At 66.9% G+C, this 22578-nt stretch overlaps 2 protein-coding genes across 8 annotated transcripts in view; both read left to right on the top strand.

Moving 5' to 3' along the window:
• The first annotated feature begins 396 nt into the window (after nt 1-396).
• On the top strand, nt 397-12588 carry DENND4B (DENN domain containing 4B). 6 transcript variants are annotated; one of them, XM_068663267.1, is made up of 26 exons: nt 397-508; nt 2565-2875; nt 2950-3202; nt 3291-3360; nt 3682-3851; nt 3937-4178; nt 4273-4339; nt 4422-4480; nt 4573-4717; nt 4821-4996; nt 5753-5853; nt 5943-6158; nt 7082-7227; nt 7313-7452; nt 7622-7745; nt 7859-8065; nt 8153-8281; nt 8375-8501; nt 8593-9206; nt 9306-9413; nt 9499-9674; nt 10267-10651; nt 10727-10835; nt 10910-11075; nt 11964-12028; nt 12139-12588. In XM_068663267.1, exons 2-26 carry the CDS (start codon nt 2577-2579, stop codon nt 12282-12284), a joined length of 4440 nt encoding a protein of 1479 aa, XP_068519368.1. In that variant the 5' UTR covers nt 397-508; nt 2565-2576; the 3' UTR covers nt 12285-12588. The 6 variants fall into 6 exon arrangements, with proteins under 6 accessions (XP_068519368.1, XP_068519367.1, XP_068519370.1 ...); XM_068663266.1 differs by having other exon boundaries at nt 454-508; nt 2182-2875; XM_068663269.1 differs by lacking the exon at nt 397-508 and adding an exon at nt 745-1512.
• A 642-nt stretch (nt 12589-13230) lies between these two features.
• The window catches only part of GATAD2B (GATA zinc finger domain containing 2B), a 34935-nt gene continuing 25587 nt past the window's right edge, over nt 13231-22578 (top strand). Inside the window, exon 1 of one of the 2 annotated variants that reach the window (XM_068663275.1) lies at nt 13231-13387. The gene's annotated coding sequence lies outside the window, so the exon portion shown is untranslated. Of the gene's footprint in view, nt 13388-17505; nt 17529-22578 lie in introns of those variants that run through there. The other variant, XM_068663276.1, reaches the window with a different exon arrangement.

Here is a 22578-nt window from a genome sequence, read left to right as displayed (position 1 = left end):
TTTTGGGGGTTTGGGGAGCCTGTGGGTGTCCCATGAGGTTTTGGGGTGCTGGGGCTGTGCTGGGGGTGTCCCATGAGTTTTAGGGGGTCCATGGGGGCCTGGGGGTGTCCTATGAGGTTTTGGGGTGCTGGGGGTGTCCTATGAGTTTTGAGGGTCGGGGGAGCCTGGGGGGTGTCCCATGAGGTTTTGGGGTGCTGGGGGTGCCCCATGAGGGTCCGGGGGGGGCCTGGGGGTGTCCCCTCACTTTTAGGGTACCGGGGGGGCCCTGGCACCTTTAGGGTCATTGCGTCCCGAGGGGGGTCCCCAGGAGCTTTTGGGACCCCGGCGGGGGGCGGAAGGTTCCCGGGGCTCCGTGGGGGGGGGGGGTCCCGGTTCCCCGTTCCGGGGGGGGGGGTCCCGGCGGCTGCAGATCGTCCTCCCGGCCGGCAGGTGCCGGTGGCGGCGGCGGCGGGGCCGGGCGGCGATAACGGCCCCGGTTGGAGCGCGGCGGCCCCGGCCCGGCCCGCAGGTACCGGGGGGGGGGGGCACCGGGAGGGGACCCGGGGAGGGGGCACCGGGTCCGTGGGGGGGCTGCCCCGGGGGGCGTGGGGGCGGCGCTGGGGGGCTCGGGGGATGTTGGGGGGCGCGGGGCTCTATAGGGGGTGTAGGGCCCGCTGGGGGGGCGTGGGGGCTGTTATGGGGTGCGTAGGGGCTGCTATGGGGGCTGGGGGGGCTGCCGGGGGGCTGTAGGGGCTGCCAGGGGGCTATAGGGTCCGCTATGGGGTGCTATAGGGCCTGCTGTGGGGTCTGTAGGGTCTGCTATGGGGCTCTAGGGTCTGCTATGGGGTCTGTAGGGCCTACCAGGTGGTTATAGGGCCCGCTGTGGGGTGCATAGGGCCCGCTGGGGGGTCTGTAGGGGCTGCCAGGGGGCTTTAGGGCCTGCTATAGGGTGCTATAGGGCCTGCTGTGGGGTGCTATAGGGCCTGCTGTAGGGTCCATGGGGCTGGCTGTGGGTGCACAGGGCTTGCAGTGGGGTGCAGAGGGGCAGCTCAGGGGGCTGTAGGGCCTGCTATGGGGTCTGTAGGGTCTGCCATGGGTGCAGGGGGGCAGCTGGGGGTGCACAGGGCCCGCTGTGGGGTCCAAGGGGCTGGCTATGGGTGCACAGGGCCTGCTATGGGTGTATAGGGGCAGCTGTGGGGTGCACAGGGTGTGCTGCAGGGGGCACGGTGGGGTCTGTAGGGCCTGCTGTGGGATATAGGGGCAGCTGTGGGGTGCACGGAGCCTGCTACGGGGTGCATAGGGCCTGATGTGGGTGCACAGGGCTTGCTACAGGTGTATAGGGGCAGCTGTGGGGTGCACAGAGCCTGCTATGGGGTACGTAGGGCCTGCTGTGGGGTCCATGGGGCTGTCAGGGCGCGTTGGTTTCCCAGTGCCCCGTTTCCATCCCACTGTTCCCAGCCCGAGGCAGGTGCAGGGAGGCTGCCCGGCATGGGGCGGCCGTGGGGCGTGCTGCAACCCTGCCAGCCCCATGGGGTAAAGGACACGCCGTGGGGCAGAGGGCACGCGGTGGGGGCAGGGTCCTCACACCCCATGGGGCAGGCTCCCCCCCGGCAGAGGCCGGGTCCTGCCCCGGGGCTCTGGGGGTCCCTCGGGGCTGGGAGACCCCAGGATCGGGGCCCCCGGTGTCTCCTGCGGGCCCTCAGTGGGGTGCCCCGCTATGGGGTGGGCGGGCTGCGATGGGGGGCATGGTCCCCGTGCCCTCCGGGGACGATTCCTCCCCGCTGAGCTGAGCTGCAGGAGATGAAATCGGGAGGCAGCCTGCGTCGCCGCAGCCCGGCCGTCATCACGCGGCGCTGGGCTAAAAATACCCGGGTGGCAGCCGGCAGGTTCGGGGTCCCCAAGGTCCCCAAGGTCCCCAGGGTCCCGGGGACAGGGATGGGGACAGGGCTGGGCCGCCCCTTGCCCACGCAGGGGATGCTGGCTGTGCCCCCCCGCCAGTTAATGGGGTGTCCTCAGACCCCCATCCTGGGGTCGCGGGTCCCGTGGGGACGCGGTGGCTGCTCCGGTTCCTGCTCCGGGTGTGTGTGTGTGGGGCTGGGACCGCTCCCGTCGCCCGGTGTCACACCCCGGTGCCGCGTGGCCCCCCCACGGTGACAGCCCCACGGCTCAGGGCTTCGTCGCCCGCTTCCTTCCCCTTTCCAGCCGCCCTACGCAGCGCGGCGCACGAGGCACCCGGGGCGAGCGTGGGGACGTGGGGACCAGCTCCCAGCCTCGGGGGGGCTGCGGCACGGCCCCTTGGGACCCCCATCTCCGTGTGCTGAGCATCCCACTGTGCTCGGGGTGGGGGCACGGCCCCAGCCCCTCCGTCGGTGCCAGCTTCCCCGTCCCCTCGCGGCGCAGCGTGACCGGCAAACAGGAAGCCTCCTCCCTTCCCGTCCCCGGCGCTTTCGCCCCGTCAGCTCCGCCGCCCGCGTGCCCCGCGGCTGGTTTGGGGTTGGGGGGGGCTCCCCACGGCACCACCGGGTCCCTCGGGCAGGGCGGGGGTCCGGGTGCGAGCCGTGCCGCTGCCCGCCGCCCGCCCGCAGATGCCGTGAGCCATGTCGGACGAGAAGCCCCCGCAGCTGGTGGATTACTTCGTGGTGGCCGGCCTGACGGACGCCTCGCGGCCGCTGGAGGACGAGAACCAGCAGCAGCGCCCGGCCCGGCCCAGCGAGCCCATCACCGACGTGGCCGTCATCATCCGCTCGCAGGGCGAGGAGGTGCCGCACGGCTTCACCTGCATCGAGACCACCACCTCGGGGCACCCCGTGGACCTCAACGCCGGGCTGCTCAACAACCCCCAGATGTTCATCTGCTACAAGCGGGGCCGGGACAAGCTGCCCCTCATCGAGCTGGGGTGCGTCCCCGCGCCCCCAAAGGGGGTCCCCGAGCTCTGCCCCGGCTCCCTCTCACCGCCCCCTCTCTCCGCAGGGTGCACTACGAGGGGAAGGACCGTCCCAAGCCGGGCTACACCATCCTGGACACGACGCCCTACAGCCGCTCGGCCAACCTCAATTCGGGGGGCCCCGGGCACCAGCGCACCTTCCTGGTGTACCGCCGGGCGGCCGAGCCCCAGGGCCACAACGCGCTGGGGGTGACCGACATCTGCCTCATCATGCCCAGCAAGGGCGAGAGCACCCCGCACACCTTCTGCCGCGTGGACAAGAACCTCAACACCAGCATGGTGGGCGCGGGATGTGGGACCCCCCCCCTCTCCTATTTTCCCCGGTGGGATGCCGCCCGCGCTCACCCGCCGCGCTCTCTCCTCGCAGTGGGGCCCGGCCTTGTTCCTGTGCTATAAGATCGCCATGGCCAAGGCCAACACGCTGGTGTACGAAGCAGGTAGGGGGGGCTGCGGGCTGGGGGGGTCGCTGGGGGGGTGGGGGGTCACGGGCTTGTGTGGGAGCTGGTGGTGGCTTCGCCTTCGCCACCCAGCCCCTCTTGTGCTCCTCGGTGAGGTGGGGATGGGAAAGGTTTGGGTGGAGGTGAGGGTGGGAGGTGGTACCCAGCCACCACCACAGGCAAAACAGCCTCAATTTGGGGAAGATTTGTTTAATTTATGGCTGTTAGCCCTAGTGGTGGCACCTTGCTGCCCTGCTGCCCCTCTGTGCACACGGGGAGAGGGGACCCCCCCGCTGCAGCCCCGTCCTTGTCCTGGCGCAGGGCTGCTGGGGCGCTACCCCGAGCAGGACAGCGAGGCCTTCCCGCTGCCCGAGTCCGTGCCCGTCTTCTGCCTGCCCATGGGGGCCACCATCGAGAGCTGGCCGGCCGACACCAAGTACCCCCTGCCCGTCTTCTCCACCTTCGTGCTGACCGGCGCCTCGGGCGACAAGGTGAGGAGGGGATCTGGGGCTGGGTGGGCGTCGGGGAGGGGGTCGCACCCTGACCTCCCCATCCCCATCCCCATCCCCATCCCAGGTCTATGGGGCCGCCATCCAGTTCCACGAAGCCTTTGCCCGCGAGCGGCTGTCGGAGAAGCAGCGGCTGCGGCTGGGGCTGCTGAGCGTGGTGGATCGGCGCCCCATCGGCGGCCGCTCGGTGCAGACCCGCAAGAGCATCTGCGTCCTGTCCCACTGGCCCTTCTTCGACGTCTTCCGCAAGTTCCTCATGTTCATCTACCGCTACTCCATCTCGGGGCCCCACGTGCTGCCCCTGGAGACGTGAGCGCCGGGCAGGGCGGGGAGGTGGCCCCGCGGACCACCTGGGTGCCACCCCCGTCGCCCACCGGCCGCCCTGGTGTCCCCCCCCTTGCAGGCACATCTCGCACTTCATGCACAACGTCCCCTTCCCGTCCCCGCAGCGCCCGCGCATCCTGGTGCAGGTGCGTCACCGTCACCATCCCCGTGCGCCCCGCGGTGCCCGGCGCGCTCCCGGCTCACCGTGCCCAAAAATTGTCCCCGCAGATGTCCCCGTACGACAACCTGCTGCTGTGCCAGCCCGTGTCCTCCCCGCTGCCGCTCAGGTGGGGACAGCCGTGGAGGTTGTGGGGCTGGGGAGGTGGTGGGGGACACCCGGGGACACCCTGGTGACGCATCCCCGTCCCTGTCCCCGCAGCGGGGCCAGCTTCCTGACGCTGCTGCAGAACCTGGGTGCCGACAACGCGGTGACGCTGCTGGTGGCCGTGCTGACCGAGCAGAAGCTCCTCATCCACTCGCTGCGCCCCGACGTGCTCACCAGCGTGGGCGAAGCCCTGGTCTCGGTGAGTGCCGGGGGTTATTGGGGGGGTGTATGGGGGGGTCTGGTGTCACCGGCCGCGCCGTGCCCCCCGTGGCGCCGCGCTGACCGCCCTGTCCTGTCCCCAGATGATCTTCCCCCTGCGCTGGCAGTGCCCCTACATCCCGCTGTGCCCGCTGGCGCTGGCTGACGTGCTGAGTGCCCCCGTGCCCTTCGTTGTAGGCATCCACTCCAGCTACTTCGACCTCCACGAGCCCCCCAAGGACGTCATCTTCGTCGACCTGGACACCAACAACATCTTCCAGTGAGCGGGGGCGGCCGTGGCCAAAGGGGGGGGTCCCCAGGGTTGGGGAGGGGGGTGGAGGTGCTGGGGGATGGGGTTTTGGGGTGCTGCGGTGCTTGGGGAGATGGGGGTGTTGGGGTGCTGGGGGTGTTGGGGTGCTGGGGGTGCTGGGGTGCTGAGGGCTGGGGTTTTGGGGTGCTGCGGTGCTGGGGTGCTTGGGGAAATGGGGGTGTTGGGGTGCTGGGGTGCTGAGTTCTGGGGTTTTGGGGTGCTGTGGTGCTGCGGTGCTTGGGAAAATGGGGGTGTTGGGATGCTGGGGGTTTTGGGGTTCTGAGTGCTGGCATTTTGGGGTGCTGGGGTTGTTGGGGTGCTGGGGAGCGTAAGATGCCAGTTTTTGGGGTGCTGGGGTGCTATTTGATGGGATGCTGAGGGTGTTGAGGTGCTGGGGTTTTGGGGTGCTGGGGCTGATGGGGTGCTGGGGTGCTAGAGGCGCTGGGGGGTGTAGGGGTGCCAGTTTTTGGGGTGCCGGGGTGCTATTTGTTGGGGTGCTGAAGGTGTTGGGGTGCTGGGGGTGCTGGGGTACTAGTTTTTGGGGTGCTGGGGGTGCCAGGTTTTGGAGGTGCTGGGGGTGTCAGGGGAGGCTGGGGGGTGCTGAGCCCTCTGCCGGGCTGCCGGGGTGCTGGGCTGTCGGGGTCGTTGGGACAACGGGGTGCTGGGGGTGCCGGGCACTGGGGGAGGGGGGGTGGCGATGCTGCCCCCTGCTCTGTCCCCCCCCAGGAGCGAGGAGCGCAAGCTGCTGTCCCCACGGGCGCTGCCCCGCCGGCCCTGCAAGGTGCTGCTGGCCTCGCTGCACAGCCTGTCCCAGCAGCTGCACGAGAGTGAGCGGGGACATTTTTGGGGCAGGGGGGGGCGCTGGGACCCACCTAGGGAGGGGGGGGGCTGGCACCTACATGTCCCCCCCCCGCAGTGTACAACAAGCCGGTGGAGGAGGCGTCGCTGGAGTTCCTGCTGACCGACTACGACCTGGTGTACGGGCGGCGCAAGCAGCTGGAGCTGGAGATCCGCGCGGCTTTCCTGCGCTTCATGGCCTGCCTGCTCAAGGGCTACCGCTCCTTCCTGCAGCCCATCGCCCCCGCGCCCCCCGAGAAGAGCCGCGAGACCGCCAGCCTCTTCCTGCTGCAGGGTGGGCGAGGGGCTGGGGGGGGAAAGGGGGAGGTGGAGGGGTTGGGAGGGGGGGGTTGGAGGGGGTGAGGGGCGTCCTGGGGGGCTTGGTGGGGGTCTGGAGGGGATGAGGGGCATTTTTGGGGAGCTTGGTGGTGGTCTGAGGGGGATGAGGAGCATCCTAGGGGGCTTGCTGGGGGTCTGGAAGTGATGAGGAGCATCCTGGGGCCTTGGGGGGTCCTGTAGGGGATGGGGGGCATGTTTGAGGGGCTCAGGGTGGGGTCTGGAGGGGATAAGGAGCTTCCTGGGGGGGCTCGGTGGGGGTCTGGAGGGGATGAGGGGCATTTTTGGGGAGCTTGGTGGTGGTGTGAGGGGGATGAGGAGCATCCTGGGGGGGTCGGGGGGAGGCCTGTAGTGGATGAGGAGCATCCTGGGGGGCTTGGTGGGGGTCTGGAGGGGATGGGGGGCATTTTTGGGGAGCTTGGTGGGGTCTGGGGGGGATGAGGGGCATCCTGGGGGGCTTGGTGGGGTCCTGGGGGGATGAGGGGCATCCTGGGGGGTTTGGGGAGGAATCTAGAGGGCTTGGTGGAGATCTAGAGGGGTTGGTGGGGGTCTCCGGAGAGGTTGGTGGGGGGCCTTGGGGGGGTTCAGTGGGATTCTGGACATGTTGGTGGGGGTCTGGGGGCTTGGTGGGGGTCTGGAGGAGTTGGGGGGGGTCTGGAGGGGTTGGTTGGGGTCTGGGGGGCTCGGAGGGGACCTGGAGGAGGTGGCTGGGAGCTGGAGACGTCGGTGAGGGTCCGGAGGGACTGGTGGGCATCTGGGGGAGGTTGGAGGGGGGCTGGAGAGCTTGGCGGGGATCTGGAGGAGCGAGGGGCATTTTGGGGGTCCAGGCGGGGTGTCAGGACGGCCCTGACCCCACTGCCCCCCCCGGGGTGCCCCCCCCAGGCTTCCTGAAGTCTCGGGACCGGGCTTACCAGAAGTTCTACGGGCAGCTGCTGCGCACGCAGCTCTTCACGCAGTTCATCGAGGACTGCTCCTTCGCCAGCGACCGCTACACCTGCCTCGAGTTCTTCGACAGCTGCGTGGACAAGGTGGGGGTCCCGGGGGGAGGTGGGAGGTGGGAGTTGGGGTGGGGGGGGTTTGCAGCCCGCGGTGACGCCGCCGCCCCCTCCCCAGGTGCAGGTGGAGCTGGAGAAGCCGGAGGACGTCCCCCTGATGGAGCTGGACGACTCGCACGGCAGCGAGCACACCGTCTTCATCATGCCCCCCGAGGAGCCCACCGCCCCCGACGGCAGCGAGCTGCCCGCCTCCTACTGGTGAGACCCCCCCCAAACCCCCCTTAAACCCCCTTAAACCCCCCAAAACCCCCCAAAACCCCACTGAGCTGTGCACCCCCCAGCTACGACGGCTTCCCCACCTCCCAAACCTCCCCAAACTTCCCCCAAACCCCCCCCAAAACCCCACTGAGCTGTGCCCCCCCCCCAGCTACGACGGCTTCCCCACGCTGCGCCCCGAGCTGCTGGAGCCCGCGCAGGACCTGCTGATGGCACAGCTGTGCCAGGCCCGGAGCAGTGCCCCCAGCAGCCCGGCCCCTCGCCGCACCAAGCAGGTGGGGTCTGGCGGTGCCACGAGCTCACCGCGCTCAGCACCGTGCCCCTGGGGGGCTCGGCACCTCCGGGGAGGGGTCCGGGGGGCACTCACCCTCCTTCTTCCCTCACCCAGGAGATGAAGGTGGCGCAGCGCGTGGCGCAGAAGTATTTTGGGGTGCCCGACATGTGGGCTAAGTGCCTGCTGGGGCACTGCTACGGGCTGTGGTTCATTTACCTGCCCACCCACGTGCGCGCCGCCCCCTCCAAGGTGCGGGCGCTGCAGCTGGCCTACGAGGTGCTGCGCAAGATGGAAACGCACAAGGTGGTGCTGCCCGACGAGGTAGGCACCCCCCCAGGTCACAGGGATGAGGATTTAGGGTTGGGGGCTGCTTCTGACCCCCCCCAATGTGTGCCCCCCCCCCCCCAGGTGTGCTACCGCATCCTGATGCAGCTGTGCGGGCAGTACGGCGAGCCCGTGCTGTCGGTGCGGGTGCTGCTGGAGATGAAACGCGCCGGGATCGTCCCCAACACCATCACCTATGGATACTACAACAAGGTGACAGCGAGGGGGGGGCACCACCGGGAGCACCAAGGGGGGCCTCCCGGGTCCTGACGGTGTCCCCGTGTCCCCCGTCCATCCCCGTGGCAGGCGGTGCTGGAGAGCAAGTGGCCGGCCAGCACCCAGGGGGGGCGGCTGCGCTGGGCCAAGCTGCGCAACGTGGTGCTGGGGGCGGCGCAGTTTCGGCAGCCCCTGCGGCAGCGGCAGAGGCAGGCAGGTGAGCTGGGGGGGCCATGGAACTGGGGGGGGGGACAGGATAGCGACAGGGTTGTCACCCCCACTGCCACCCCCTCCTCGTCCCCGTGCAGAGCTCCAGGAGCCCCCCGCGCCCCCCCGGCCCCGCGCCGCCCTGCAGCGCCAAACCACCTGGGCTGGCCGCAGCCTGCGGGACCCCCCCGCGGCCCCCCAGCTGGTGAAGAGCGGCAGCCTCAGCTTCCCCCGCGCCGAAAGCACCACTTTGGAAGCCGGAGTCGGACAGAGTGAGTGGGGCCGGGCCGGGCAAGGGGCGCCGGGGGGGGCCCGGACCCCTCCACCGCCCCCTCTGCCCCCCGCAGTGCTGCGAGCCCTGGGCGCGCCGGAGCCCCCCCGGGTGCGGGACACGGCCCCCGCCTCGGCCGAGGGCAGCCTGTCGGACGTCAGCTTCGCCACGGACGAGAGCGAGCGGACGGATGAAGGGGGGGCACCCAGCGGGGGCCGGCGGGAGGCAGAGAGCGGGGGCACGCCGCGGCGGGGGCTGGCGGCCAAGCTGCAGCAGCTGCTGTCCCCCGGCAAGCGACCCTCGCCCCGGCACGCTGCTGAGGGCCACGGTGGCCCCCGGGACGGCGGCGGCACCGAGCAGCGGGACCGGGACCCCCCCCAGCGCCGCAGCCCCATGGACACCCTGCTGCACCCCCGGGAGCGCCCCGAGTCCACCGCATCCGAGGTACCCCCCCCCCCCTCCGGGCTGGTGTTGGGGTGCGGCGGTGGCCCCGTTGTCCCAGCAGTGGCACGGCTGTGCCCCTGTCCCCGTGTGTCCCCGCAGAGCTCCGTCTCGCTGGGCAGCGAGTTCGACTTCTCGGAGACGTCTTTGGGCAGCCACAAAGCCGCGGAGCCCCCCGGGGACGTGGTGCAGGAGCCCCCCGCCGTGGAGGTGAGCGTGGGGGCCGGGCTGGGGGGACAAGGGGGCTCGGCCGGGGGTCCGTGGGGGGGGCTGACGGTGCCGGGGGTGCCTCCAGGTGCTGCTGTCCAGCTGCTCGCGGTGCCAGGGCTGCGGCTCGCTGGTGTACGACGAGGAGGTGATGGCGGGCTGGACCTCGGACGACTCCAACCTCAACACCACCTGCCCCTTCTGCGACCGCGCCTTCGTCCCCTTCCTCAGCATCGAGATCCTGGACTTCCAGCAGGCCCCCAGGTGGGCACCGCGTGTCCTCGGTGGTCCCCGCGTCCTCAGTGGTCCCCGCGTCCTCGGTGGCCCCTGTCCTGCCATCTTCTGGGGAAAAAGCTCTGCGGCCCTATTGTGTCCCTTCTGTGTACCCGGTGTCCCCACCTGCCATCCCCTCTGCTGGCACAGTGGCCACTGACCATCCCTGGTGTCCTGTATCTATCCCTGATGTCCCCTGTTCATCCCTGGTGTCCCCTGTCCGTCCCTGGTATCCCCTCTCTGTCCCTGATGTCCCCTGTCCTTCCATCCCTGATGTCCCCTGTCCATACTTGATGTCCCCTATCCATCCCTGAAGTCCCCCGTCCTTCCCTAGTGTCCCCTGTCTGTCCTGTCCATCCCTGATGTCCCCTGTCCTTCCCTGGTGTCCCCTGTCTGTCCCCCCGTCCATTCCCAGTGTCCCCTGTCCATCCCTCCCACCCCCTGCCCTCCCCTCCTCCCCCACCCTTCACCCACCCCATCCCCTCCCCACCCCACCATTGCCCCCCCTACCCCCCCTAACCCCCCTACCCCCCCTAACCCCCCAAATCCCCCTAACCCCCCTTTCCCCCTTTCCCCCTCTCAGCAGGCCCGAGGACGGCTCCGTGCCCACCCCGACCACCCAGGGCCCGGTGCTCAGCGACCGCCACCGCTGCCTGGCGCTGGACGAGGCCGAACCCGAAGCGGGACCCCCACCGGGGCTGTGCAACGGCTGCGAGGAGCGGGGGGCGCGGGGGCCCCCGAGGCGGCAGGAGCGGGTGGCCTTCGCCTACCTGAGCCCCCTGGTGCTGCGCAAGGAGCTGGAGAGCCTGGTGGAGAACGAGGGCAGCGAGTGCCTGGCGCAGGCCGCGCTGGTGGACAGCCACCCCATCCTCTACTGGAACCTGCTCTGGTATTTCCAGCGCCTGGGGCTGCCCAGTAACCTCCCCCGGCTGCTACTGGGCTCCCAGCACGTGGCGGCCCCCCCGCAGGTAATGGGGATGTTGTGGGGTTGGGGAATTAATGGGGGTCCTGCCCGGCTCGGTGCCCACCGCCGTGCCCCGTAGGTGCAGCCGCCCGATGCCGCCACCACGGTGGGGGTGCGCTTGCTGTGGGACGTCCTCGTCCCCGAGCCCGACAGCGTCCCCCCGCTCTACGTGCTCTGGAGGTTTCACAGTGAGTTGTGTTTATTTCGGGGGGGGTCAGGGTGAGGCCCCCCCATCGCCCTGACGTGCTGCCCCCCCCCCCAGGTAACGTCCCCGGCCGCCTGCAGGCCTGGCAGCAGCGCGAGCACCCCTTCTCGCTCGGCTTCCTGGAGGCCGTGCTGCGGCACGTGGGGCTGGGCGAGGTGCACAAGGCCATCGCGCTCTTCCTCGACACGCCGCCCGCGCACGGCGGCCCCCGGCACGCGCAGAGGTACCCCCCCTCGATCCTAAACCCCCTCCTCAACCCTAAATACCCCCCCTTGATCCTAAACCCCCTCCTTGACCCTAAATACCTCCCCTCAATCCTACCCCCCCTCGATCCTAACCCCCCTCAATCCTACCCCCCTCTTGATCCTAACCCCTCTCTCGACCCTAAACACCCCCCTGATCCTAAACACCCCCCCAATTCTAAAAACACCCCCCTCGATCCTAAACACCACCTCTTGATCCTAATCCCCCCCTCAACCCTACCCCCAACTCGATCCTAAACACCCCCCCTCAACACTAACCCCCCCCTCGACCCTAAACACCCCCCCTTTGATCCTAACACCCCCCTGACCCTAACCCCCCACCCCAATCCTAACGTCCCCCTTGACCCTAACCCTCCCCCTCGACCCTAAACACCCCCTCCTTTATCCTAACACACCCCTCAACCCTAACCCCCCCCTCAATCCTAAACAACCCCCCTCGACCCTAACCCCCCCCTCGACCCTAACCCCCCCCTCGACCCTAAACAAACCCCCAACCCTAACCCCCCCCCCTCGGTCCTAACTCCCCCTCAATCCTAACCCCCCAGATCCTAACCCCCCCTCAATCCAACCCCCCCCTCGACCCTAAACACACCCCCCCTTGATCCTAATCCCCCCACCTCGACCCTAACCCCCCCTTGATCCTAACCCCCCCACTTTGACCCTAATCCCCCCCTTGATCCTAACCAACCCCTCATCCCTAAACACCCCCCTCGACTCTACCCCCCCCCCCTCAATCCTAAACCCCCCTCGATCCTAAACACCCCCCCGACCTTATACACCCCCCCCTTGATCCTAACCCCCCCGGGGGGCTGCATGCCCCCCCCTTCACCTCTCTGTCCCCCCCCCAGGAGCATCTACCGGGAGATCCTCTTCCTGATGCTGGCGGCGCTGGGCCGGGAGCACACGGACATCGGTACGGGGCGATACGGGGGGGGTCAGGGAAGATCCTGGGGGGGTCAGGGAGGATCTTGGGGGTGCCGTGACCGTGCTGACCCCCCCCTTGTCCCCCCCCCCTCCCCACAGCCGCCTTCGACAAGAAGTACAAGGCGGCCTACGCCAAGCTGGCGGGCAGCCTGGGCAAGGAGGAGCTGCGGCGGCGGCGGGCGCAGCCCCCCAGCTCCAAAGCCATCGACTGCCGCAAGAGCTTCGGGGCCACCCTGGAGTGTTAGGGGGGGGGGGGGGGGGCCACGATCCGGCCCCGCAGCCCCCCCCCAATTTATGGGGCTGGAGGTGGGGGGGGTGGCACCGCGCTCCCCCCCTCCCCCCAAAGCAGGTTTTGTACATCCGCGTTAAAATATTTTTATTTATTTATTGCCCCCCCCTCCCCCCAGGCTGGCAGCCCCCCCCCCCAGCCCCCCTCAGGGCCGGTTTTTTGGGGGGGGGGTGGGGGGGGGGGGGGGCCGCCCTCGCACTGTGCAATACGGCGCCCCGCGGGGCCCGGCTGTGTAAATAAAGCCGCTTCAGTATTTTCTCCGCCTGCCTCCAACGCCGCCTTTATTTTATTTTATTTTATTTATTTTTATTTATTTTTTTTTGTGTGGGGGGGGTCCCGGTACCGTGAGGCCCGGCGGTACCATAGAGACGAGCACCTCCGAGCCAGAGCGTCGCCGCCCGGCGGCCATCTTGAGGCCTAGCGGAGGCCCCGCGCCTCCGGGGCCTGGCGCCGGGGCCCGGGCGGGCCGGGGATGGGGAGGGGGGGGGCGGGGATGTGTGTGGGGGGCGCGGCCCAGCCCCGTTACCGGGCCCGGACCCCCCCCCCCACCCCGGCGTCGCGGCGGGCACGTGCGGGCGGCGCCACGTGGGCCCCGCGGGCCGTACGGCGGCCGCCGTGGGCCGAAAGGCCGCGGGGAGCGAGGGGGGGGTGGGGGCTGCGCCCGCCGCCACTGGAGGCGGCCGGCGGAGTGCCCGGATGTGCAGGCTCCGGGACCCATTAAAGGCGCCCCGCGGGGAAGCTCTCCGCCTCCTCATTGGTCTCCCCTCCTGCCAATCGCCGCCCCCGCCGGCCAGTGAGAAGCGCCGGGCGGGTTCTCCGCGCCGCCTTCCTCTCGCTATTGGCCGTCCTCCCCGTCTTTCATCGCGTCGCTCCAATGGGCGTCGTCGCTGGGGTCGGGAGGCGGGGCGAGCGCGGCGGGGCCGCTGCCCAATCAGCGGCATTGTTTGTGGTGGTGCCGGCTGCGCTCCGCGGCGGCTGCTGGCGGCGGCGCCGCGTCTGCTCCGCCCGGCCCGGCCCGGCCCGGCCCCGCTCGGCCCCGCAGCCCCGGGGCGGCGCCAGGTGAGGCCGGGGGGGGGGCACCGGCAGCGGGGGGAGGCACCGGGGAGGGGTCGCGGGGGGCACCGGGACCGGTACCGGGAGGGGGGAGGGGGCACCGGGAGGGGGCGGCCCTGAGGGGGAGGAGGGGGGGGTGAGGGGGGGATGGGGGGGGGCGGCTGCTCCCCACCGGGAACCGGGGCCCGGGCCCGGGGTTGGGGCGGGGCTGGGGGAGCCGGGACCCGCCCCCCGGTACCACCGGGAGGGGAGGGGAGGGGAGGGGAGGGGGGCGGCAGCGGGAGGAGCCCCCCCCGGTGTGCCCCCCCCCCCCCTCCGGTGTTGCCCCAACCCCCCCCGGGGTGCCCCAACCCCCCCCGTCTCCCCCCGGTCCCCGCACCCCCTCCCCGCCCCCCCCCGTTCTTCTTTTGCGGAGGGGGGGGGGGGCGCCACCGGGGAACCCCCCCCACCCTCCCTGCCCCCCCTCCGGTCTCGCACCGAGCGGGGGGGCCCCGGGAGCCGCCCCCAGCCCCGCCAGCCCCGGGGTGGGCGTCGGGGCGCGGCCGGGGGGGGGCAGCCCCGGGGCCTTCCTCGCCCCGCGGCTCCGGGACGCGCCTGGAGGGGGGGGGGGGGGGGGGGGGGATCACGGGGCGGGGGGGGAGCACCGGGAATGGGGGGGGCACCGGGGGGGTTCCTCCGGTGTAACGGGGGGGGGGGGGGGCAGGGTACGGCCGCGATCCGATTGATTCCCTTGCGCCGCCTCGCCGAGATTCCCCCCCCTTCTCCCCCCCCCCCCCAAATGGCTTTTGGGGTCGCTTTTCCTTTTTTAATTTAATTTAATTTAATTTTAATTTATTTTTTTTGTGGCTGCCGGAGGGGGGAGGGTGGGGGTGGGTGGGAGGGGGGGGGGGGGGGGGGGCGCTGAGTCCCTGCAGGGAGCAGGAGTGGGAGGCTTCACGGCGGGGGGGGGGGGGGCTGGGTGCGGGTGGCGGGGGCTGCACGGAGCCAACCGGGGCTCGGTGGCCGCCCCCCCCCTGCTCCCGGTCCCCTTCGTGCTCCCCCCGGGAGCCGCTGGGCTCTGTCCCTCGCTCTGGGGCAGCTTTCACCCAGCCCGGCTGCTCCTCGCTGCTGCTCGCAGGGCCCGATCCCCTCAAGGCCCCCCCGTGCTCTCTTCCTCCTCCTCCTCCTCCTCCTCCTCCTCCTCCTCCCGGTTACACCGGAGCCACCGTCGCCCACCGGGAGCCCGGTGTCGGGGGGCTCGCTGCGAGCTGAGCCTCGGCGCTTCTCCCGGTCACGAGGCGGCGCGGAACCGAGCGTGACGTGCGGCTGACGGGGAGCATCCATCTTTGCAGGGCTGCGCTCTGCCCGTGCCCGCCGGGGCCCCGCTTCCTCTTCCGAGCCTCCCGCCGGGTTCCTCGCCGCCTCCGGGGAACCGGGAACGGGGTTGGGGGGGAACCGGGAGGGGTGCTCGGTGATGGGAGCAGAGCCCCGGCTGCTCCTGGAGGCGCCTCCGCTGCCAGCGGTTTCCCCCGAGGGGGTGGCGAGGAGCCGCTGGGATGTGCAGGGCTGGAAACGAGGTGTGCTCCTGGCTGCTGCCTTCGTGTTCGAGGAAAGCTGATGGAATGAGGCTCTTTTTCCTGCTTTTTCCTATTAATTAGCATTTCTCCAGGCTGCCAGCCCTTCTCCGACCCCAAAATGTCCAACGGGGGGGGGGCGGGGGGGCTGCGTCCCGGCGTGTCACATCCCACACCCCGCTCGCTGGTGAGAGCTGCTCTCGGCTTCCTGCAACGTGGTGGCAATAACGAGAACCGGGGGGGGGGGGGAAAAAATCCCCATTTTTTTTTTTTTTTTTTTTTTTTTACACCCGGCTGTATCCGGGGAGAGACTTTTTTTTTGTCTGCAAAAGGGGCTGAGGGGCACCGAACCTGCCGGGGCTGAGGCGCGGCGGCGAAATGTTTCTGCTGCTGTTTTTTTTTTTTTTTTAAAAAGGAAAAAAAAAAAGAAAAAAAAAAAGATTGGCTATAAATCTAATCCCGGCGTAAAGCTATCCACCTCTCGCTCGCCGAAAAATTCAACCTATCAGGCGGTGCCACATGCTGCTGCAGCCTCCCGGCGTTGGACCGGCCGCTGGAAGATGGAGCTGAAAGTTTTCTGGCGGCGCGCGGCTGCAATTTGAGGATCCCTTCGCTTCCCCCAGCCCGCGGCTCCTCGGGGGCTGCCGGCGAGCCCTGAACGAGCCCGGGGCTCGTGGGGCTGTGCCCGGGGCTCCGGGGTTTCCTCTGGCGGCCCCGTTGGTTTGTAGGGTTTTTTTTTTTGGCTTAGCACGTGGGCTCGAGGCGTTTCTCGCCGCTCCGGAGCTTGGTTTGCATCAGCTGGGTGCAACGCGGCGAGCAGTGGGGCAACGGCTCCTCGATCCTCCCCTCCTCTCTTAGGGGTAGGCTCGGGGCCGCTTTTTGGGGCTGATTGGGGGAATTGAGGTGATTTGGCTCACCCAAAACCTGGTGAAGGCTCTCAGGGGCAGGGGGCACCGGGCTGGGCCTTAGCAAACGAGTCATTAAGGGAACAGAGCTAACGAAGGTGGGGTGCTGCCTCAGCCCCGCAGGTGATGGGCGACAGCAGGGAGCAGCCTCGGGGGCTTTTTTTGGGGTCTTTTTCAAGGAATTTTGCTTGGAAAGAAAACAAGAAGCAGTAAGAACAGCGGGGAGCTGCGCTGCTCAGCATCCCGGCGGGCCACCAAGGTGGGGAGCGGCTCCTTCGGCCTCGTCCTTACTGGTGGAGGTGGAGTTGGAGCGGGTCGTTGGGGGGCATTACCCCATGGCTGGGGTTTTAAGTGGGTGCTGAGCCCCTCGGGGTCATGCTCAGCCCCTCGGTGACATCAGGGTTCCAGAACGCGGCCCCGGAGCTGCGGCGTTTCCCCGGACGCTGCCCCCAACGCAGCGGTGCCCCTCGGCTGCTCCTCAGCCTCGCTCTGTGCAGGGAATGGGGAGGAGAAGAGCCCGGGTTTGGCCGCGAGCAGCACGCAGGAGGTGAGAGGTTTTGGGGCACGGAGCCGTCCCGATTTACCTTCAGGGCTGGGAGCTGACGGGGAGCGCGCTGAGCTCCTGGGTGCTCCTGGGTGCTGGGGCTGTGCGCGGCGTAGCGGGGCTGGCAGCGCCGTTTTTCTCTTCCTTTGTGGACCTCGAGCTGAAAGGAAAACCCAAAATCTCGCTGGGCTCAAAGAGAGGGGCCTTGTCCTGCTTAACGGGGCGCAGCAAACGGCTCGGGGCTGGCAGAGATCCTCGTGCTCAGAGGATCCCTCGGCCCTTCCATCTCCCCTTCCCGTGCCAGAAATCCGAAGGAATGGCCTCGGGATCTCGTGTCCCTAGGAAAAAAGGAGCAGTTTGGGGCTGGATGCTCGTTTTTCCCTGCTGTGACCCACGGGACGGGGGCAGCGAGCTCTGTGCAGAGGCGCACGGCCAGGAGCTGCCTCTCCCAGCAGAGCTCGGCCCCGCGCGCCGATAACGCTGCCCCGAGACCTGGGGGCTGCCTTGTTGTGGCTCCCCAGCCCCCTGCTTCTGTCCTGTGCTCTCAAATTGGAGCCAGCCGTTATCTCGGGCTGCTCTTCTTGATGCTGTGAGGTTTGCAAGGTGCTTTTTAGTTTTTGGTTGATTTGCTGCACGCGGAGCCCTTGGAAGCTCCCCCGTCCGTGGGAAAGGCGCGTGGGGGCTGCTGCCGGGCTCCCTCCCTCCCCGGCCTCCTTGGTTTTCCTGCAATTGGGGCACCTCGTTTCTAGCCGGGTTTACCTAGGAGATGGTGCTGAAAAATGGGAGATAATGGCAAACTTCGGGTCCCGATTAGTTTGGCAACTGCAGTCCTTGGCCGCGGAACGTGATCGGGTTACTGGCGATAGCGGTATCCAGAATATGCCCGAAATCCTTCTGAAGACTCGCATCCGTGTTGGAATTCGAGTGCCACACAAATGTGAGGGTGTGAGGAGAGGAGCTTCCAAGCCTCCTCTCTAAAATTAGACCTAAGAACGGCGCAGAGGAGTCTATAAAGAGCCTCGGGGGCTTTTTTCCACGCAGCCTCGGCGCAGCGAGCGTCTCGCCGCGCTCCCGCGCCCGCTCTGCCCGGCCCCGTCCATTTTGTGCTGCTCCGGATCGAAGCCGTCCGGCGGCGGCGTTCCCAGGTAGGTGGTGCCAAGCTCCTCACGCCAGGATGGCTTCACGGGCTTTTAGTGGGGCTTTTGGGTGCTGGTGGCTAGGTTTGAGCACGTCTTTTGGGGCCGAACGCTGCAATTTTCCCATCTGGGGGGCACGGTGCTAGGTGGGAGGCTGGCGAGCGCTACGGCGGCGGCGCTGAGCCCTGCCTGGCTCCTCGAGGTGCCAGGGTGGCCGGGAGAGTTGTGAGAGGCAGAAAGGCTTTGAGACACCGTCAGGATTGTGCTGGCAGACGGAGGAATGAGGGGTCCAGGCGGCGCTGAGAGCGGCGGGGCCAGAGGCGAGGCGCGGTGGCATCGGGGTGCTCGGGGAGCCGCTGCCCTCGGCCGCGCGTTTCCTCGCGGCTCTGGGTTTGCGTGGCAGCAGTTGGCGTCCTCACAGCAGCTCTTTCTCCTGCGTGCGTTTTTGCTGCCTTTTCTTGAAAGGCAAACATCGCTGCTGCTGCTGCTGAATATGCAAATGCGCCGGGCCGTAGGTGGGGTGCCTGGCGCAGGCGCCGTGGGAGCCTCCCTCCTGCCTCCTGCCTCTCAGGCACCGGCGGCAGAGGAGCAGCGCCTGCAGCCGGGGGCAGGGGGGGGCAGCTCCTCGTGGTCCTGCTCGGCTCTGCCCCGGGGGCTGCCCCGTGCCTGGGACCCCGCGAGGGTGGTGGTGGCATCGCTGCCGGGCTCGGGCTCCCGGGGCAAGTTGTGAGGCTGGGGGTGAGCCCCCAGCGCCCGCAGCCCCTCGGTTTTCAGGGTTTTGCATTGGAGCCTGGGCTCAGGCCTCACCGTCAGCGGATCTGGGAAAACAAAGGCAGGAATCGCGTTTTTTTGGAAGCAGACCCGACCAGAACCCGGCTGCTGTCTCTGGAGAAGGCCCCGCTGCGTGCCGCTCGTCTCCCCTCTCACGGACCGGCGGCGCGGGGCTCTGCCCACGCTTATCTCAGAGCAGGGCAGCTCGGGGCACGAAGACACAACACTGGAACACTGCGCTCCAGCTGAAGCTCTGCTTTGGGATCCCGATAGCATCTTTATCACCAGACCTGCACGGAGCCAAATATTTGCCAATTGGCGGCGGAAGGGAACAGAAGAAGCCCTCGGCACGCGCTGCCTCCTCATGGCGCCTTCCCCGGCCTCCAAAATGGGGCTGCAGAGGAGAGGGGGCAGCTCTTCCTCGCCGGGCTCTTCCTCGCCAGGCTCTTCCTCGCCCCTCTTCTCCTCCCTGTTTCACCCGAGAACCTTCCAGTTGAGCCATGCAGCAGATGGGAGCGAGCTCCGTCAAGCTCTCGGCTCGGCGACGAGGAGGGAGGACGTGTTCTCGCCGTGCTTCAAACGCCTCTTGTCTGAGCCTAAAGTTGACGCTTTTTCCCCCAAACTGTCGGGCCTGGTGGAGCGCTTCGGAGCTCGAGCCAGCTCCCGCTCCCCGTCCTCCTCCCGCTCGTTACCATCCTGCGTGCAGAGCCAACGTGAGATCTTGCTCCACTCTCCCCTGCCATCGCGTCTCGGGTTCGGGAGACGTGAAGTGAGATGGATAACCTGAGATCCTCCCGCAGACGAGATCCTCGCTGCTGACAAGTTCTGGCTTTAACAGTTTGCGCGGCTCCTCTTTTTTTTTTTCTTCTCCCAGCCGCCTAACGCAGTTTGTACGAGAGGAAAGATAATTCACTCTAATGAATTATAAAACTTGTTTCACTGCAGTGGGTCTTCATTTCTCCTTTTGACTGCAGCGGAGTCGCTGTTTGAGTAGAATAAAATTGACTTAGTCTCTGGAAAGACAAAAGAACTGAAACTCCGTGCTGCTGAGAGCAGGCGAGGCAGGGAGGAGACGGGACATCACCTCGAAGGCCCCGTACGTGCTGCCAATCGCAGTGTTTGGGGGGGTTTTATCATCCCGGCTTTTCATTTAAACGCTTTGCCACTGCCAAATGGATCTTCTCTACTTCTGCTTCGTGTTCTGGGGCCGTTGTTGGGAGCTGCACGCGGATATCCAGAAACAAACGGCGAAGGCTGACAGCGATGGACACCAGCGGTGCCTCCGTGCCTCACGTCCTGGCAATCCAGTGCTTTCGGCAGAGATCTCCAATATTTGGTGGGAGAGCCGCCTTCCCTTTCAGCAGCGGGACCTGCTGCTTAGCCAGAGGGGGGTTCTGGGTCCAGGTGTTGAAGTTTTGGCTAAACGTGGATCCTTCTCCCTCTGTCCTGGCTGCGGGGCTGCTCCGTGGCTCCTGCTGCGCTTCCCAGGCTGGTGGCGGTGCAGGGCGCAGCCAGGGGCACCCAAAACGCGCCTGAGCACGGCCTCGCTCACCTCTGTAAGCAGCAGGGAGACGAGGCTCTCTAGATCGCTGGTTTTAGAAAGGAACTTTTGAGTGAAAGGAAATCAATCCGGCAGATGCAGACTTTTGGAGAGTTTCAAAATGGTTGCTTGGGACTGGTCCCTTGCTGCTGCACGCGGCCAAACCTAACGCACTTTCCCCTTCTATGAATCACTCCTCAACTTGCTCGTTATTAAAGTTCCCTGATTCTAATTTAATCTTGGAGACTCGACAGCTTTAAATACCTACCAGCGCAGTGTGATTCTCCTCTGGCCCTTCAGTGGCTTCTTCTTGTGCTCCCTGCCACAGCTCCACCAAACCGGCGGCCGTGCGGCAGCGCTCGGGGTGGCCCCGGCTCGGTGGCAGCACCGTGTGCCACGGGGACCCCTGTGCCCCCAGCCCTGCTTGTGGCTTTGGCAGAAGATGGGGCCCTGAACTCATTTCTGTGGCCCAACTGTTCCCAAATGTTTGTCTGTGTTCGGGCAGCGCGCTTCCATCAGGGTTGGGTAAATTGGAGCGAGTGGTTGGGTAAATCAGAACAAGCAGCGGTCAGGAAGCTGTTGTAAGACCCTGAGGGGGTCTTAGGGCCAGCCCCGAGGGGGGTTTTGGGGTCCTTCTGGGCACCACATGCCCAGGCCCTTGGAGGCTGTCAGCTGGTGGACGTGGTTGGATCCCCACGCGCTGTGGCGGGGATGGAAATGGGACCTGCGGGGTCCCACTGTGATGGAGATGTTACGGGGCAGCCCGTCCGTGTTGTCCTCGCTGCCACCAGGCTGCCAGAATTGCCATGGATGTGACAAGCCACAGGGCGAGGGGAGCTCGGCCCGGTGAGCTGGACAGCTCTGAGCAGGTTAAAGGACTCGTTTAAACCTTGGTTGTGTGGTGTTTTGGAGAGAATCGGTCATTTCAGAGGAGGCTGCCCCAAACCTGGGCTGGGAAGTGGTGGTGCCATGCCGGTTGTGCCTGGCCCACAGAAAACAAAGTGACTCCGGGTTCTGAGGCTGTGCTCGCCCTCTTTTCCTGTTGAACATTGTTCTGCCCCCTGTAAGCTTGCTGGGAGCCTTGTTTCCACTTAACCAGTTCCTTCGCGTTGAGATTGGCAGGCTTTGAAGTTATCTTGAATGGCAATTTAGGTCTCTAAAAAAAAATAAATAAATAAATCACTCCTTTCCCCATGTAATTGTGTTCCAGTTTCACCAAAACGTTTCTCAGGGTCCTCGGTGCGAGTCTGAAGCTGCATCGTGCTGGTGACGATCATCTGGTTGCTATTAGTTAATGAGAGGGAAGGAAAAACGGCCAAGGAACACGACGAGGAAGGGATTTGCTCCGGGGTCCCTCTGTTTTGGAAGGGAAGAGGCAGCCGGGGCGGCAGATTTACGACCCGGGGCGAGCGCAGGTGGGGAGCGAGCAGCGAGGGGGGGACGAGGCTGGGGGATTGCGCCCCGTGCCCACTGCTGCAGGACATCCCGCGGGGCCTTTCCACATCCCTGGCCACAACGTGGAGCAGCTCTGGCCTGGCAGCCTGCTGGAGCAGGGTTTTCCTTCCGAAAAGCCACGAGGGGAGGGCTGTGCCCAGATGCATCAGTTCCAGATGCCAGCAGCACCCGGGCACGGCTGCGTCCTGATCGCCCGGAGAGCCAGCGCGAGGAGCAGTCTGTTGGTGGCCTCGTCCCTTGTTTGGAGCCACTGACTCGATTCCTTCTTAATTCCCAGCCCCAACTTGTGGCTGTGGCAGGACTGAATTTAAAATTCACTCCGGTTGCTGTACCAGAAGCTTTTTCTCCTCCACCTCTGCTCCTGCCTCCTAAGCCAGGGTCCTGGTGGCATCGCCGGTGCTCTGGGCTGCCACCAGCCCTCGCCCTGCCCCTCTGCGAGTTCAGGGCCCTGCCAGGCCCCTGGAAGCTTTCATCCAGTCCCTGCCCAAGGCCGAGTCCCAGTAAATTAACTCCAGGTGACCGCGTGCCCCTTCTCCGCTCGGCCACCTCTCTCCTACCTCCCCGACGAGCTGCCTCGGAAAACGTCGAGGCTCGTCGCGCCGCAGCCCCCCGCCACCCCTCCTTTGTGGCCCTCCTGCAAGAATCGCGGCGAAAGCGTAAATGAAGAGGAGCCGGCAACTTGTGGGCTAATCACCCGGCAGAGCCGGCGGGGAGCGGGCGAGATTTCTCAGCCGTGGATCACCTGCAGATAATGAATTGGGTTCGGAGCCGGAGCGGCACAAAAGCAGCTATTGTTAGCACTTTTGCAGATTTAGTCAAAGGCCTTTTCATGCTGGAAATAGAAGCACCCAGAGGATGGGTCCTTATGAAAGGACCCTAAAATTCAATTAAATGAATAGTGCAGTGATGTTGGACCCGTACCTTTCCCCATCCCGGCCATAAAGATCTCTCAGAAGCCTCGCGGCCGCGCGATGAAGGACGGGGCGGGAGGAGGGATGCGAGGCGTCCCGGCCGCCCCTCGGCTGCGGGAAGCTGCTTGATCCCTGCCCCATCTCCTCGCGCCTTAAAACAGCGCTGAAAGGTCTGGAGGGAGGTGAGGAGCTCGGAAAAGGGCGAAACGATGCTAAAAAATGGAAAAAAAGGGAAAAAAAAAGAAAGAGCTGCGGGCAGAGAAAGCCACCGAAGGAACTTGGTGCTGCCCTGCGCTCGGCCCGCGCGCTTCGAGCGAGCACCACCCGAAAAATAAATCTTAGGGGGGCCCCGACAACCACCTCATTAGTTTATAAATCTCTG

Source organism: Anas acuta, chromosome 28 (genome assembly GCF_963932015.1).
Source record: "Anas acuta chromosome 28, bAnaAcu1.1, whole genome shotgun sequence".
Taxonomy (NCBI): Eukaryota; Metazoa; Chordata; class Aves; order Anseriformes; family Anatidae; genus Anas; species Anas acuta.
The sequence above is the reverse complement of the archived record's forward strand: the minus strand, read 5'-3'. Positions and strand labels throughout refer to the sequence as shown.